At 34.5% G+C, this 17012-nt stretch overlaps 1 protein-coding gene and 1 long non-coding RNA gene across 2 annotated transcripts; both read left to right on the top strand.

Moving 5' to 3' along the window:
* The first annotated feature begins 1009 nt into the window (after positions 1-1009).
* On the top strand, positions 1010-9722 carry LOC149415260 (uncharacterized). The gene is made up of 5 exons (XM_089642836.1): positions 1010-1216; positions 2354-2445; positions 7268-7501; positions 8320-8476; positions 9271-9722. Exons 2-5 carry the CDS (start codon positions 2362-2364, stop codon positions 9720-9722), a joined length of 927 nt encoding a protein of 308 aa, XP_089498962.1. The 5' UTR covers positions 1010-1216; positions 2354-2361.
* A 1600-nt stretch (positions 9723-11322) lies between these two features.
* LOC149415259 (uncharacterized) lies at positions 11323-15251 on the top strand. Its single transcript, XR_016303761.1, has 3 exons — positions 11323-11389; positions 13395-13486; positions 15233-15251. It is a non-coding gene; the product is annotated as an uncharacterized LOC149415259 (long non-coding RNA).
* Positions 15252-17012: the final 1761 nt, after the last annotated feature.

Genomic DNA, 17012 nt, shown 5'->3' with positions numbered 1-17012 from the left:
TTTAGTTTGCCATATTTTGATGTGGTTTTGAAAATTTTTATCGCCATGGTGTTTTTAATTTTTAATTTCACTTAGGGGCAATATATAGTTAGCTTGGAAATTATGGTTTTTCTGGCCATAAGATGTACATGTTTAATTTTTGGATGTTCTGTATAATTGAGTTTGCGTCCTTGTAGTGAAGGTGTGTTGGTCAGCAGGGTACTAATTTTTTCCTTTAAATTTGAATGAGCATTTATTAGTGGAGTTTTATAATTCTGAAAAGTTTTTAAATATTTATTTTGATGGAGTTCTTAACGGTACTTTCAGATTTATCTTTATTATTACTTTTGTGTTTTAATGAGCTGTTCACATTGATATTTGAGGCAAATCTCCATCCAATAATACAATATTCTATACGTGATTTGCAAAGAGCATAGAAGACTTAATACAGATCATTTGCAAATTATCGAAGAAAGCAAACTTTGTGGCTTGACATTACATAAATGAAGAAAAAAAATTACTTCGTTTTAAACCATTTTATTCTTATTTTTTATTAACATTTTGTGTCATATTAAATAATTGCCCACTTTTAAATAAATAGTTATTAACTGACAGTCCAATTTTAGAGTTGTTAATTTTGTCCCTACGTAACTCCCCTCCCCTCCCCTACACGTATACGTACCCCTGCACCAGTCTGTCTTTGATGCTCGCTCCCTCTCGCACATGCTTTCTCTTTTCATTTTGTTTACCTTATTATTGTCCTCTGTATTTAAAAGCATTGAGTTAGTATTTCTATTGTCCAGGTTGAGTGCAACGGAAACCGGTCGACCTATACATGGTTTAAAACAAAGACCTATGGTTTTAAACAAGGTTTTGTTCATTTATAAATCGTTTTTACTTTTTATTTAAATATAGGAAGATCTTTTGTGTATCTCGAGAGGATGAGAAATGTTTGCCAACCACTGCTCTAGCATAAACAGTCGCGAGCTCTGTCAACTACTTACTATTAAATGCTCAAAGAATAAACGCGTGCGAACATGGGAAGGAGTATGAAAAAAATCTGCTCTTTCAAACTAGATTATCCCAGTCTCTGATACGTACATACTGTTATTTGATCAAACATTATAATACAATCCCTCTAGTTAGGTAAGCAATTCATTATTTGGTAGTGAAGAGTTGCCAAAATCAACAACTGCAGTAATGTGTTGAAGTGTTTTATAAGGATACAGTTTTTACAGTAAGTTTTAGTGCATCTTTTAATCATATTAATTCATAAGTATCATGTTATTCCACGAGCAGCATCATAATCAGATCATAACACATTACTTGTTTCTTTATTAATGTCGCTAATAACAATCGATTAAGCATATCTTTCATTGCAGTTAATTTATATTCACTCCAAACGGCTAACATTTAAATGTAATTAGATTATTTTTGATGTAAAGGAAGTCCAATTGTGTTTTTTGTGAATTTTTTGAAATCAATTTTATCGCAATGATCATATAATTACACATATCTATGTGCTTAGTTATGGTTAGCTTTGTTAACTTCTACAATAATATTATTTTGGTCACAACTATACCCAGGTAGTAGTAGTTAAACATGGGAATTGATTTAAATTGTCATTAGATTCATCATAAAATACGAATTTTGTAAACAATATTATTGTTATAATTATTAAAAAATACAACGGTTTATTAAGCCAGTAACCGTTGACTCCGTCAAAAATGAAAGTGCGCACTACTCCTCTTTTCTGGTTGATTCTTTCTATTCAGACGAAGGTTTGTGTAAATATATTTGGTGACTAGTTTTTTGTATTGAGAAAATTCCTGAGGCAAAAGGCCTGATTACTTTCCCTACGTACTGCTAGCATTTTCGTAATACTGCTTAGGACGGGTTGTTTCGGAGAATCTGAACAATTCATCGAATTTCAACGTTCATTTTCAACTTCTGTGAAAGACTTTTTCAAGTTCTGTTTTTATTTCAGTTTTGTCAAGCAACTAGCCTACAATGATATAAAAACAGAACTTGAATAAGTCTTTCACAGAACCCGAAAATGAACGTTGAAATTTGATGAATTGTTCAAATTTTCCGAAACAACCCGTCCTTAGTGTCCACGTCACTTGACGATGTCCAGAAAGTAAGAAAGATATTTATGTTGCCTTAGGGCCATGAATATGAATGAGCTCCTTCACATTTTTTAAAGAATATATACTAGTTTATGCTAAACAGAAACTGTGGAAGTTCAGAGAAATGCTGCCCAAAACTTTCCGCCCTAGGCGGCTGCATTGGTTGTCTAGAACTAAATATTGCTCTGGTCGTCAGTAAACTTAAAACTTCCCATCTGAATTACTAAATCCTTGTTTTGTTTCAGATCACAAGATGGGTACCGTCTGCAGGATGAACTCTTGCTGCTGGGTCTGCAGTTTGAGAACAGGTTCACTAATCCTCGCCTTCCTAGATCTGGTTAGACATTTTATTTAAATTATACGCGATGAGCTACCTTCTTCTTGTTGTTTGCCAGCTGTCATTATTTTACAATATTTCAATGTTTTCACCCTTAAGCAAAGTTTTGCCAATTACAAGTCTGGCGTTCAACGAATAACATATTACATTGCCCGGAGGCAATACTGGCGCATGGACAGTCAATGAAACTTTTAGGTACACACCTACAATTAATCTCTTAATATTTACATTCTTGGAGGAAATATATACAATACTACTTTACATTAGAGAGAGACTCTACTAGAGAATAGCTTTTTATGGGGGTAAATCTTTAAAAAAAATTAGATAAATTCGATTTTTTATTGGAACAACTTTTGTATGTCAGGTACAGATCAATGTAATATATCATTGAAGAAGATAATACATCGTGGGGCAGAAGTAATAACCCAGTTTTGAGGAGGTGTATAAAAAAACGAATAAACTTGAAACTTTTTTATTATGATCTGTATGTAATCCCATTTTTTTCATTATGTTTTGAATACCACTTCAGCGAGATGGCTGCCATCAGTTGCAATAAACTGATGTAGTGTATTTATGAAGTTTTGTGCTGCTTTTGAAATTAATTTGTATCAATTCACAAATTTCTCCAGGTGGCCTAACACAGTGAAATCGATAACTTTACATTTGTCAGATCGATAGGCGTAACTAACTACTACTACTACTAAAGCATCGATGACACGGAGCTAGTTTACGAGCTGCTAGTCGACGAGTCTATAAGCTAGCGAGTAAGCGAGTTAGCGAGTGTCGATGACACACAAAACTTTCCACTCGCTCAAAGCCAAAGGATCTTCGTCCTTGAACTCTCTCAATAAACGGCTGGAAGCACCATATTCATCGCGTTTTTCTATCCTTGATCTTGCCCATTTTCTTTTCTGCTTCAAGTTTTTCTTTAGTTTTCGTTTTAAATCCTTCTTGATAGCACAGGCTAAGATACTACTGCCGCGCAAACTACTTCCGTTGACATTTTTGCTGACTGCCATAAATAAATGCTACTCGCAAGTAGTTCACCACACAACGAACGCCTCGCACAGCGAATGCTGCACACAACGAACTTCCTTTTCGTTCATTTCACGATTCATACAACGAACTTCGCTTCACACAACGAACTTCGCTTCACACAACGAAGTCGCCCGATCTTCTACGATCACTGCCGATTAATTGCATCCTCCCGCGCAGGCAGTCGTTAGACTCGTTAGCAGGGGGGTATAACTCCGAGAAAAAAGTGGGTCAGAAAAAAAGACACGGTAATCTCTATGGGTGCCTTGTGACGTATATTTTCCACAAACCAATACGAACTTCATGCATGTTTATAGGCCGCTGTCATTGGCCGATTTTAGGCTAGCCAATGGGTTGGCTCCGAATGAGAATTATATTGTCTATGGTTACGCCTTTTTTATAGTTTCTATCCTAGTCGATGGTGAGTATGTGTAGTAGTGACGTATATTTTTCAGTTACAGACTTTTATCTATGGCAAACATTAGGACCCATGGGCTCAGTACTAAAAACCCGAAGATATTGATCTAGTGAGTGGTTCATTTATGCTCGTTAGTCACTGCGTAGTACGCTTAACTTACGCACGTATCGCAGCAATCGTTCTTCATTACGAATTAAATCGCACACGTATCACGGCAGTCGTCCTTTTAAGATAAACTCAACATTTTTTTTATATGATGGGTTCTAAAAAAAGCAGGAAGGTGATTTCTCTTTTGCGCACCATCGGCGGAAAATGGATGAAGATGTGCAAGATTCGATTATTTCTTAAAATTAAAAAATGTGTGTTTTTTTCATTATGTTTTTAGATGTATCTAAATAAAAATAATAACAAAAAATTTATCTTTTTTTTATGTCATCTTACCATATTTTATGCTACAGAACGAATTATTTTTTTTAACATGTATTGTTATGGGAAAACGCGTTTCACATAACGAACTTTTCGCATAACGAACTTGCTCCTGGAACGAATTAAGTTCGTTGTGTGAGGCACCACTGTACTCGCAAGTAGTTCACTAGCAGCGATGATGACACACGGCTAGTTAACTAGCTTATAAGCCAACACGCCAGCGAATGGCGAGTAAATTAGCCCGTCTTTTTATTTTACTGGCTGCTTTTTTTACAATCGGATAGTCAACTAGCAGATTGTAAAAAAGCCGATGACACGGGGCTAGTTTACAAGCTGCTAGCGAACTCGCTGGCTTGTAGCTTGTAAACTAGCTCCGTGTCATCGATGCTTTAGGTTCTTCAAGGTCGAGACACGTTTTAAACGTCGAGTGTCCATTTTATACCGATAATACTAATGGCCCTAGTGAATGACAAAATTAAACATTTAGAAACTCAATCCAATTCATTTCACCCCAGTCTAACCGGTGTTGATTACAGTCTTCTAAAGTTATCTATGTAGAATGTTATTTGTAGCCACTTCATTCATTCACACATTTTTGTTACGGCTATTCTTTTCTCATGCGTTTCGTCATTCTATTTCAATCTAAAAACAGGAACGTGCTATATATTTTGTACGATTTGTACCTATTTCTTTGTATTTATTTATATATAAGCGTAAAAAGGCTTGTACATAAAAGTGATACATGATGCAGTGTACATAGGAGAATATCTGTATTATACCGGAGATACTTACAGTAAATAGATGTAATCCATTGTAAAGTAGGTACAAAATACACAATTGTAAAATTGTGATTACAAGTATAGTGAGAAAATATTTAGAAATAATGAAAAAAAAAAACTCAATATGAAGCAGTATTAGTAAAACGTAATAGAAACATAAAGTAAAAAAGGAATTACAACAACACTACATATAAATATAAGACAAAACATTAAAACTAATTTACCAACGCTACTGTAATTTGTAGGATTAGACAAAGTGTTGATATAGATTATGATTAATTCTATTAATGGAGTCAATAAATAAATCAATATCACCCCCATACTTGTTGCCCAGATCATGCATCCTATTGGCCAGTGAGTGTGTCTGATAGGGTTCCATGATAACTCAACACAGTGAGAATTCAACACACCTTTAAAAAGTGATATAAAGTCATTAGAAACGATGAAAAAAAAATTATATCTAACCTAACCTAACCTATTCTACATAACCCAGTTAATATTTTTTTATTTCATCACTTTCCATGACTATATATAACTTTTTAAAGATGTGATGAATTATCATTTTGATGATTTATCCGGTCACCGTATGATAGTTAGTCGTATATGTATTGCAGAAGAATGTTATATTTTGTCTTGTATTCCTAGTCGGCACATGGAATTTAATAGTGTCAACGATGGCAGGACTATCAATTAAGTTGTTAATGACTCTGTGTAACACAACCAGGTCTGAAATAATTCTCCTGTCAGACAGTGTTATTAGATGCAATTGAGTCATCAAACTGATATAATTAAAGTAATCAATAGGAATTCTGAGCTTAAAATTTACGTACTTAAGAAATTTGTGCTGAACTCTTTCTATATTATTGGAGTGAACTTTATATAAAGGGCACCAAATAGGTGAATTATACTCTAATAATTGACTTCTGACTTATGAAATATAGATTTCAATTTATGACAATGTATTTAATTATCATAATAAATTTTCCATATAATTTTATTGTCTGCTATATATTACCTACCTCACTACGTGTAACCTGTTGTCATATAATTTTAAGGTAACTTATATAAATAAATATCTACATAATATTGCCAAAGGCAAAACCCAAATCTTTTCATTAGTATGGTAACAGAAATAACTTTGTTTTTATTTTCATTCAATTTTAAAATTTGTTACAAAAATAAATCTAGCATAACAAAACAGAACAACACATATTTTTAGGGGTGACCGGATAAATCATCAAAAAGATAATTCGTCACATCTTTAAAAAGTTATAAAAAGTCATGGAAAGTGATGAAACAAAAACTTCACTTACTGTTTTAAGTAGGTTAGGTTAGGTTAATTTTTTTTTCATCGTTTTTAATGACTTTATATCACTTTTTAAAAGTGTGTTGAATAGTCACTGTGTTGAGTTAGCATGGAACCATTTTTAGGTACTTCTATGAAGAGAACTAGCTCTTGAGTTTGTTATAAGGGTTAAAACTAATATTTTAGAATGTTAAAAAAATATAATAAATATTTTTTTCTATTTTTTATTTTTATTTGTGTTTTTTAAAATAAACATACAATGTTTACAAGTCATACTGTTTTAATTTACACTACACTTATATTAAAAGCAATTGCTTGTGGATGGAAGAGCAGTGTACATTTGCGAAAAAAATAATATAACTAGATTACAAAGTAAAAAAAATTACGAAATTAAAATCCAAACCTATTATTGTATTTGGAAGGAAGAAAAATATATATTATGATAAATAGATTATAGTAGGATAATTTGTGAGATTTTCAAGAGAAACTAGGGGAATCATTTTTTTTTGTTAACGATTTCCCTAAAATATTTTTTTATATAGTTTAATATATAAAATAACTGGTGTGCTCTGGCAGATGTTGTCCTGCCACATACAGCCTTCTATGTAAAGCGCCACTTTATATAGAAGTCATTTTATGTAGACTGCCTTTTATCTGTTGTCGGATATTTTATGCATTTTTGACAGTTTGCCGTACGAATAGGATCCATAGAAAATTCTCTCGATTTATATTTTTTTTCATTTTTTATTCATCTCATTCATAATAAAATTCATTGAAAAAATTTATAATTTTAAATATGCATACTTATTTATTATGTTATTCCGAAGCTTTTAAATATGTACTGTTTTTTCTTTTCAGATATGCGCTTTTACCGTATTAACATATGCAATCGTCGTAGTAACTGATATTGGTCATGCAGAAGATAGGATAAGAAATAGGATAGCAGATTACTGGGGCTGGAGTTATGGCCAAAACAAGATAATAAATGAAAGTCATGAAGAATTCAAATTAAGAGGATCTCTTTACTTTTTGTCCGTCATGAGCAGCATTGTGATTATTAGCGACTTTGCAATCTTCTTCGGAATTTTGAGGGTATGTATTTTTCAGTATATAAGTTGGAAATAAATAAGATGTTGGTAATTGAATGAATTGAATAAGATGTTGGTCATTCAATGAATTGAATAAGATGTTGGTCATTCAATGAATTGAATAAGATGTTGGACATTTAGTGATTTGAATGAGATGTTGGTCATTTAGTGAATTGAATAAGATGTTGGTCATTCATTGAATGGTTCCCGTACTCATATGGTTCCCATAGACGCCTCCCAAATTGTGATAGGCACAAAATAAGAAAATGGAAAGACCTGTATCAAGTATCAAACAGTCGGGACAATGAATCAATTCAGCCTTTTATTTATATATCTGAGATCCTCCAGAGGTACCGTTAGCCATTTTACCTTATACAGGTAGTTATATAAGGAAGGTAGGCTTAGCAAATTATTATATTGAAAGATTTTTACACCCCCGAGGAATTTTTGACTCCGCTCCAAAGGTTTTTAAATCTTATTAATTTAAAAAAAGGAAAAACTTTGAAACCAAATAAAATCGCGATGCTCAGAGCGAGCAAGCTTTTTTTAGTTCTCTGTGTGACGAATGTTCGCCAATTTCCCGCTTGTACTACGTGTTTATGGACATGGTGTGTAGATAATAAGAAGTCGAATTGACTCAGAGTCCTAGTCCCGGTTGAGGTGGTTTTGCTTGTGGACAAAAAGCAGATGCTTTTCCGAAATTTCTGCAGCCAAATAATGATTTTTCAAAATCAAATGTTTTATCCGGCTTCTGGAGGAAATTTTTTTTTTATATTTGCATTTGTTTATATCTGCAATACATATTTGATAATTTGTTTACAGGGTGGGATAAAATGGGTCAGCACATCGGCAGGGCTCACCTTCATCACCGTATTCCTTAATATCGCAGTTATCATAGGGATTATCTTCCACTACGCAACTGGCAATGAACGGTCAATGGAGTATTGGAAAATATTTTTATTTGCCTTTATTTACCTTGGTAAGTAATTAAACGCAACGCTCGTTGTATTCTACGTGTTCACAGATGGCGTTAATTAATTAATTTTGTTTAAATACGCTTTTGCAAGGTATTGCTTTACAGTATTAAGACAAATTATTTGTTTGCGCCCTCATATACGCAATATGTTGTAACGAGCGTTGCGTTTAACATTATATTCATTTCTACCCAACTAAACATCAAGCTATTTTTTTTTCAAATTACGCATACCGCACAAGAGTCCGAACTGCTCCTAGACATCGGGAGCCAGTAAGACTATGCAATCCCCAATGTTGTAAGTCTGAAGGTAGTGGGGAGGTGAAGAAGAAGGTGGGAAAGTAAAACGTTCCAGAGTTTAAGAAACTCTCAGTAAGACCACCATTCAGTTGTTTGTGATCAGGTCTGAATAGCCAGGTACTTACCCACCTTCTCCTTCCCCATTTCCTTCCCCTTACCACTACTTTCAGCTTCAAATACCACACTGGCTCCGGACGGTTGGCAGAATTTGGGACGCGTGTTCGGTTTCACATTAAAAAATGAAAATAGTTAAAGGGTAAATGAATCATACAAATAAGTCGTCTAAATGTTGCCCAGCCACAGTTTGATAACTGAATTTATCGCCTAAACAGCTGTCAAAATATTTAAAACCAAAGTGGTTGGCAAAACTTTATAACAATAGTATTGCATTAAATTTGACAATGATTTTTTTAACGATGGCTGGATCAAAAAAATCATGCATTAAAATTGCTATATTCCTCTTCAGGAGCACTCATAAAAAACTGTCGCTTTGTTTGCAGGATTCAAAGTATACTTCTTCATTGTGATCCGGAGCTATGCATATTCTCTGATGGGAGAAAACAATTATCATAACGGAGTGAATTTATCGGTTTATTCTTCCACACTTACAAATGGACAACAACCGTTTTATCCGAATGTGAATGTACAACAAGCTGTTTACCCAAATGGACAGATCCCGAATCCAAGTGAACAGCAACAGATGTATCCAAATAGACAAACACCATATTCAAGTGAACAGCAACAGATTATTCCAAATGAACTACCACCATATCCAAGCGGAGAGCAACAGATGTACCCAAATGGACAACTGGCTTTTCCTAGTGTACAACAAACCTATCCAAACAGTCAAGTACCTGGTCCAAGGGAACAACCACCTCTCTATACAAATGGACAGCCAGAAATTCCTGTTCCACCAATTACTAACCGAAATGAAAGGAGATTTGTAAAATAATGCTAGGGTATTTTTATTCGTTTGTGATTTTCTTTAAACAAAAATTTGAGCAGAAATTGTACTATAGTGGGTGTCATTTTTATTTTATTTATTTCTATTCTTGTACATACATTTTACAGATGATCACAGTTTACATAGATATTAAGTTCCAGAAAAAACAAACAAAAATTAGTAACTGTGTGTTAATAGGTTAGTAATAGTGTTTTGTGAACGGCTCACTTTGCGAATCTGTGATGAGGTGTTCGCATGTTTTAGATAAAGTGTTATTCTGCCGTCTTAACGAATACCTCATTCATTTGTATTATATCTTAAGATTATGCCAAAATTCTCCAGTGCTCTCAAAATTTACAATTTTTAATTTTGAAGAAGAGCATACCGTTTCATACAATTTTAGTTTTAGATAAGACTTAACCAAACTGAATCAAGCTAATACATTTTTTTGTTAATAACAACAATTTATCTCAATCATTATCAGCTATTACATGCAACAAAATGATTAACTCCGCGTCTTAGTTAGCTATCTGCTTAAAATACTGGCGCCAATTCCAGTGGAAAGCCTTCCAGTTGGACGCCCAAGTCACCTGAAGGCAATTTGTTATGAGTCCTCGACCCGATTAGTAGATCCTTGAAGAAGATGAAGTCGATGATATGTTAGCACTCTGACACACGGGTATGCCGTGGGCCGATGCTAAAAACAATGAAGATTTCGCAGCATTTAGACCGAAACTAGGTTAAACCATGGGTCACGGCTAAAATTGCAATGAATTCTTATTGGTTCGATAGAATCTAAATGTCTACTATTTTGGGACCACTCGCAATCGGAACACGAGAATGGTTTTTTCTATTTTTTTTTGGCTATCCCAGTTTTTGTTACATTGAATCATAATGTTAAAAAACTAACCAATAGTCGCTTTCAGAATACGAGAATATTTTTATTTAGGTAGATTGAATCATTATGCTTAACTACTAACAAACTAACAAACAATAGCAAACAGAAGAAGATAATGGTTTTTACCGCTGGGACAAAAAATACATTTTTAAATGAATAGCGGCAGTCAATGGTCTTACTCCACTGTGAATTCGAAAGTGGGTTATTATTTTTCTTCATTTAAGTTTGATTATTCTTGATTACAAATATTTAAATGGTTTTAGTATACCTATTTCACTGTAAGGTTCCCGAGACGAGACAGACGTAAAGATTTTCAGAAATGGTCCCGGTCTAATATTTATAAAATAAATTAAAAATGTGTAAACGTTCTTTTTTTTAATTAGGTTTTTAATTTTGGTGTGCCGCGTGGGTGTGAAAATTTTGCGGAGCTCTTCTCTTCTGTACTTAAACAGTTGCTAACTTTGTTAACTGCTAGAATTTTCATATAATAAACTTGTGCGAAAATCGAAAGGCTTTCGATTTTCAGATAAAACAAATATGCCATTTTAAGCCACTAACCCCATGTGCCTATTCCGCTGTCAGCACTGATGTATTCAATGGCAGTCAACTAAATAATCCTATGTATATATCCGATAGTGTTATCTGATAACAATTCATAATAAAATCCCTCTAGATAAGCATGCGTTTCATTTGATAGTTCGATGTGCCAAGTGAGGAGTTGCCAAAATCACCTGTAACTGTGATGTGTTGAATTGTTTTAAAAGGTACAATTTTTACGGTAAGTTTCAGTGCATTCCTTTAATATCACTGTTTCATAAGTGTCATTTTGAAAATATTTAATTTATTAATTTTTCTAAAAATTAATAGTAGCTGTGTAGTCATTTTTTTCAACACTGAAGAAAGAGCCAATGATGTAAAGCAAGTTCCATTGGGTTTTTGCTTGTATATTGTAGAAATTCATTTTTATTCAACGGTATATTTATTTATATGCTTTTCTACTGTCATGTTAACATCTAAAAAACAATTTTCTTGGTTACCCAAAAACTTATTTAATCAAAATTATCATAGTATTATTTAAAAACACTTATTTTTAAAATAGTGTGCTCATTATAAATCAAAAGACAATAGATGATTTAACCAGCAATTGTTGAACCCATCACAACTTAAGTGTTTTGTTCACGATATATTTCTTTTTTTGTTGATTCTCCCATTTAAAGGTTTGTGTAAATAGTTTTGGCAGTTTCTTTTGTAACCATTTGTAAGGATGTGGAGAAAGTGAAAGTGAATTAATTTGACAAACGAATTTATTGCCTTCACCATTGCTCACGACCCCTGATGATGTCCTGAAAGTTAGAAAGAAATTTATTAAGATTTGGTTCGAAATCTTGATCACTTAGAAATATTTTAGAACCAATAAATTAAATACTGAGAATAGAACACATCTTGGCCTTTGAAATAATTAAGCCTTTTCTGATAAGTCTTTTAACCAGAAAAAAAATATCAGGCCACTGCTATAAAGTTCATAATCTCATACTTACAATCCCCTTCTCGGTTATGGTTTTATTGAATAATGTGGCAAAATAAGTTTTTTAGGAAATGACCGCAAAACATTTAAATATTTGTGCCTGAACTTAGCAAAATAAAATAAAATAGACTTCATGGCGAATTTTTTTCTCGCCTAAATAAAAACAAGTGGCTGGTGTTAAACATTAATTTAAACCTTATCGCCATTTACGTAACGAGTGTTATTGATTGTAAGTGGCCCGATTCAGAAAGTTATACAACGTGGTGCATAGCCTTAAGGCCACAAATTGGATATAGTTAATTTAAATCTCAAAAAAAAACAGTAGCCAAAGCACAATATGGAATCACTAGTAATTCGGTGAAAACCTGCCCCCTAATATTTGCTGCCCGAGATAGATGCATAGGTTGTCCCGACCTAAATATGGTCCTGGAATCTGAACATACATCTAAGTTCTTACATCCTTTCCTTAAATTAACCCCACACAGAAGACCCATAGGAAAATAAATTCCCTTAGGGCCTATCATCTTTGGTAATGCTGTGTGGAGGGTCTTTTTTAAGGAAAGGGAAGAAGAAGTTCTGAAAAGGTAACAGTTATTAGGGTAAGAAAGCAATCTACGGCTCAGTGTGTCCAGGAGTGACGGACGAATGAATATATAACACCCCCTGTGGCGCAAGGCAATGGGTCGAGAAACCAGTTGGAGAGGTCAAAAGGTCTCCCCAAACCAGCCTCTCCAGATCTGGCACGCCACGCAGCTGGTGGGTATACCTCACCCGATGAACCCGGACACCCCTGCTAAACCACCAAACGTAGACAACCAATTGGGGTGACCTATACTGCCGCAGTAACATAAAACACATTATCGGCGTTGAGACTCTCGAGGAAACACTGTGTTTTTATGTACCACGGCAGTATAGCAGAGGTGTTGGTTATATAATAAATGGTTCCCTGGGCGGCGGTACCTAAACCCACCCTCCAAATTTAATATCTGTTATATCTGCCTTACTTTTCAAATTTTAGTGCTGGGAACTCTTTGTAAAAATTAAAAGGTTCTACTTATAATTGTTTTGATTGATTTAGCTATATTGTTCATTATCCGAGTATCGGTAATTCTCTCGTTCAATAAGCTTGTTCCCTGTCAATCTCATCTCGCAAGTAATTGTTACACTCTAGTGACATCTGTCGGACTCTGGAGTAAGTTTTACGACTAGCGCCCTCTATCGATTAAATACTCAACTTATTACCACACATTTTTTTCAGATTACATGATGAGTACCAACTGCAGGGTGAACTCTTGCTGCTGCGGCTGCAGCTTGCGGACAGGATCACTAGCCATTGCCATTCTAGATATGGTTAGGAATTTTATTTAAATTATACGTGATTAACTAATTCAAGTTGTTTGCCAGCAGAGTTTCTCTCTTTTACAATGTGTATGGCTTCCACCCTTCAGTGGTTTTCTTGGCCACTATTTCAAATACGGAGATAGAAGAAAATTTATTCTTTATGGAGGTGTTGTTGCCCGATTGCTTATGGTATCCATTAAGACCATCTCCGTAATAATAACAATGATCAAATAGTCATAATATAGTGTAGATTAAGTAGTTTAAAATTGTTTCGTAGTATTATGGTGTTATCTTAAATCTTTAATCCACCAATTTAGATAGTGTGCGCCTTTTTGTGTTCTTTAGAGCATAACCTTATGCGTTAACAAATTATCGGAAAAGCTTGACTCATACTATTGTACTATTGACCTAAGTCTAGAAGAGAGAAATTAAGAATCACATATATTTGGGTTACTTCTAAGTAAATAATCTCTTTTCAATCCTTCCCGAAAATTCCTCCCCGCTACTCAACAACCATCTTTTCTTCGTTTGAATTCCAATCCAAATTTAGAAAAAATTACCCTATTGAATTTTTTTGATGATTAACCCCACGTAGGGTCCATGTCATTTTTGGGGACGCTGTGTGGAGGGTATTTTTAAGGAAGAAGGGAGGAAGTTCTGGGAAGGAAAAATGTAAAAGGGATGGGTAGGAGTCTAGAGATCAGTGTGTCCATGAGGTGTTGGTTATCCAATAAATTGTTACCGGGGCGGCGGTTCCCAAACCCGCCTCCCAAATTAAAAAGGAATGGTAGGACACATAGACTAAATTAGACTAGACACGCCATATTCATTTAAAAATAACCCCAACACAATTTTGGTTTGGTTCACGTGCACATTTATGAAAAGGCCCACGCATTGTGTCGCAATGCGAAATGGGCATTGTGCATTGCGTTTTACCTTTTGTTGGTCTAGAGTAAGCTATTTTGCTTCTCAGCTATGCTGGGCAACTTCATTTTTTCAATCACAAAAATAACCCAGTTCTAAATTTTTAAATTTGAATTATGTCCATATTACAACACCTCTGACAACAAATTCTCCGTGGTTTCGCTTACGAGTTTGAACGCTTGTACAAGGAGTTTAAACAGAGTTAGGTTGTTAAGTTCATCTCCATATTTTTGACGTACGCTACGTGGCGTTATTTTTTAAATGAATTTAACTAGACAGGGCTAATCTAGTATAATACATCAATGGTAGGACAACATAAATTTTACAAAAAAAAAGAATTACAAAGGCAATGTCGTATTTCAAATCGAAAAACGCCATAGATGATCTCAATTCAGATTCCTTCTCCAATTCTTTCGATTAATTAATCAATAATAATACTACCGTTAAGCTATGTATTCACGCTCGTTTTCGATGGTTTTACGCTCATCATTCGTCGAACTGATCAGGCGTGTGGATGCAACATCGAGCACGAATGTACGTATGTATATGGCTACAGACACAGCCCCATGTCTTTTTATTAGTATTAGTAGGGTAAATAACATGATTTATTTAATTGTTAACGCCCTTCCGAGCTTTTATATTAATATCATAAAAAATAAAACAACTGTACAACATAAAAAAATCGATTCAATTTCATCATTTATATTTCGAAGGGAACATGTAGTGACATTAAACTTGTAGCGTCAGGGCAGTCCAACCATGAAATTAAAATTTTATACACTAAAAGGAAATTAATATGCATTGTTAATAATTTTGTAACTTTTTTTTCAGCTAAGCGCTTTATTCGTATTCATATATGCAGTCATCTTAGTATCAGCTATTGATTACTCAGATTATTGGGACGAAGATGATAGGCCGATCTACTACGCAATTTCCGGTGTGATTTACACTTTGGTCGTTATGAGCAGCATCATGATAATAACAGACATCTTACTCTTGGTCGGAATTTTGGGGGTATGTAATTTTCAGTATTATGTATTTATAAAAAATAAGTTAGGATTTAATAATATACAATATGTGAAAAAAGACTGGCCTACAACATACCTCAAATGGGGATGCCATAGTCCCACTGGCTCGAGACGGTTGAAAGCAGTTGATACTCTTGTGTGGTATATATATATATGTAGAAAAAATGTCAAAGTTAGGCCAGGACACTGAATCAAGTCAGCTTCTTGTTTATATAGGATCCTCCTAGATAGATTCATTATAAGCCATGCTTACCTTGGGTAAGTAATTACTTCTAAGGCTTTTATCATATTTATATTGAATTTATACAGAGTAAACATACTAATTTGATAGCAAAATTTTACCGCTAAAATAATTTTCAATAGGCTATAAAAAAAATTTTAAATGACAACTATTTACAAAAATTGTTCTTTCGGTGCAATTTAAAATATCTGCCACTCTGTATATTGGTTACCTAAGCTGTGGATGCATGGTATAAGGAAGTTTATAAACGAATTGGTATTGACGTTTTTGTTGCAGTGAAAGGCATTTTTAGTTCGTGTGACTCTAATAGGAACATGAAATGAAATCATTTGCAATAACGCAGGACTGTCAATAATGGAATTAATGATTTAAAAAAGAAAAATGACAGCTTTATTAATTTTAGCTTTATCTTCAGACGGATATCTTTTAGCTGAAGGTATGCAGAGAAGAGTGAATGATGTTGTATAGTATCACATCGTTTATTGAAGTCAGTGTAGATGAGATTACTCCTTACCGATGCTCAACGCAGGTGGTGGACATTATTGGCCGATGGTCAACACTGTAGAAGCGGAGATAGACGGTGGTGGAGTGAAGTGAAGTCGGTAGTTCGAATACGTAGAAGCAGAGACCGGACTTCTAGGTGATGCTGATGTGGTGAAGACTTTGGGTCTTCTAGGTGCTCCAATGAGGAAAGAGCCGGAGGTGCGGTAAGCTTGGTCGGCAGATGATGCAAGCGCGAATGGACTCGCTGTTAATTCTCACAGAGTCGTTGGTTAATTGTGGGCTCTATTTACGAACGGGTAACGCCGGGTGCGGTTGTTCCGTGACCCATGACGAAGGAGTATATGGCACAGTATATAGGCATGGTGAGGTGTGGTAAAATTTTTGAGATTCAAAATAGACCCAGTTTTCAGGTACACTAAAAATCACAACCTCAAAACTTTACTCCATTCATAACGCTTGGTACATGTCATATTGGTACTAATTTTATAATTTTTGAAGTGAAACTTCTTTACGCGCGTTATGCATTTTCGAGGACCGGAGTAAAACCGACTAGTGACCGTCACGAAAAACCGTGATCATTTCGCTATAGGAGCCTAGCTAATATTATATACCTAGTTTAGGTCACTCTTCAAACTCAGCTTCGCGGTCTAGAGGCAGAGCGCCCGTCTCTCGTCTTGAAGAACTGAGGTTCGATCCCCGCTTTAACTATTTTTTTTTTCTTTTTGTGATTTTTTTAATACGAGGAAAAGTGATAAAATGCTCTCGTGCTGCGACTTTGTCAGGCATACATATAAGAAGATATCTACATGGTTGTTGTCAAAAATGCACATTTATATTT

Source organism: Hesperophylax consimilis, chromosome 18 (genome assembly GCF_061612785.1).
Source record: "Hesperophylax consimilis isolate HC1 chromosome 18, BYU_Hcon_1.0, whole genome shotgun sequence".
NCBI lineage: Eukaryota > Metazoa > Arthropoda > Insecta > Trichoptera > Limnephilidae > Hesperophylax > Hesperophylax consimilis.
The sequence above is the reverse complement of the archived record's forward strand: the minus strand, read 5'-3'. Positions and strand labels throughout refer to the sequence as shown.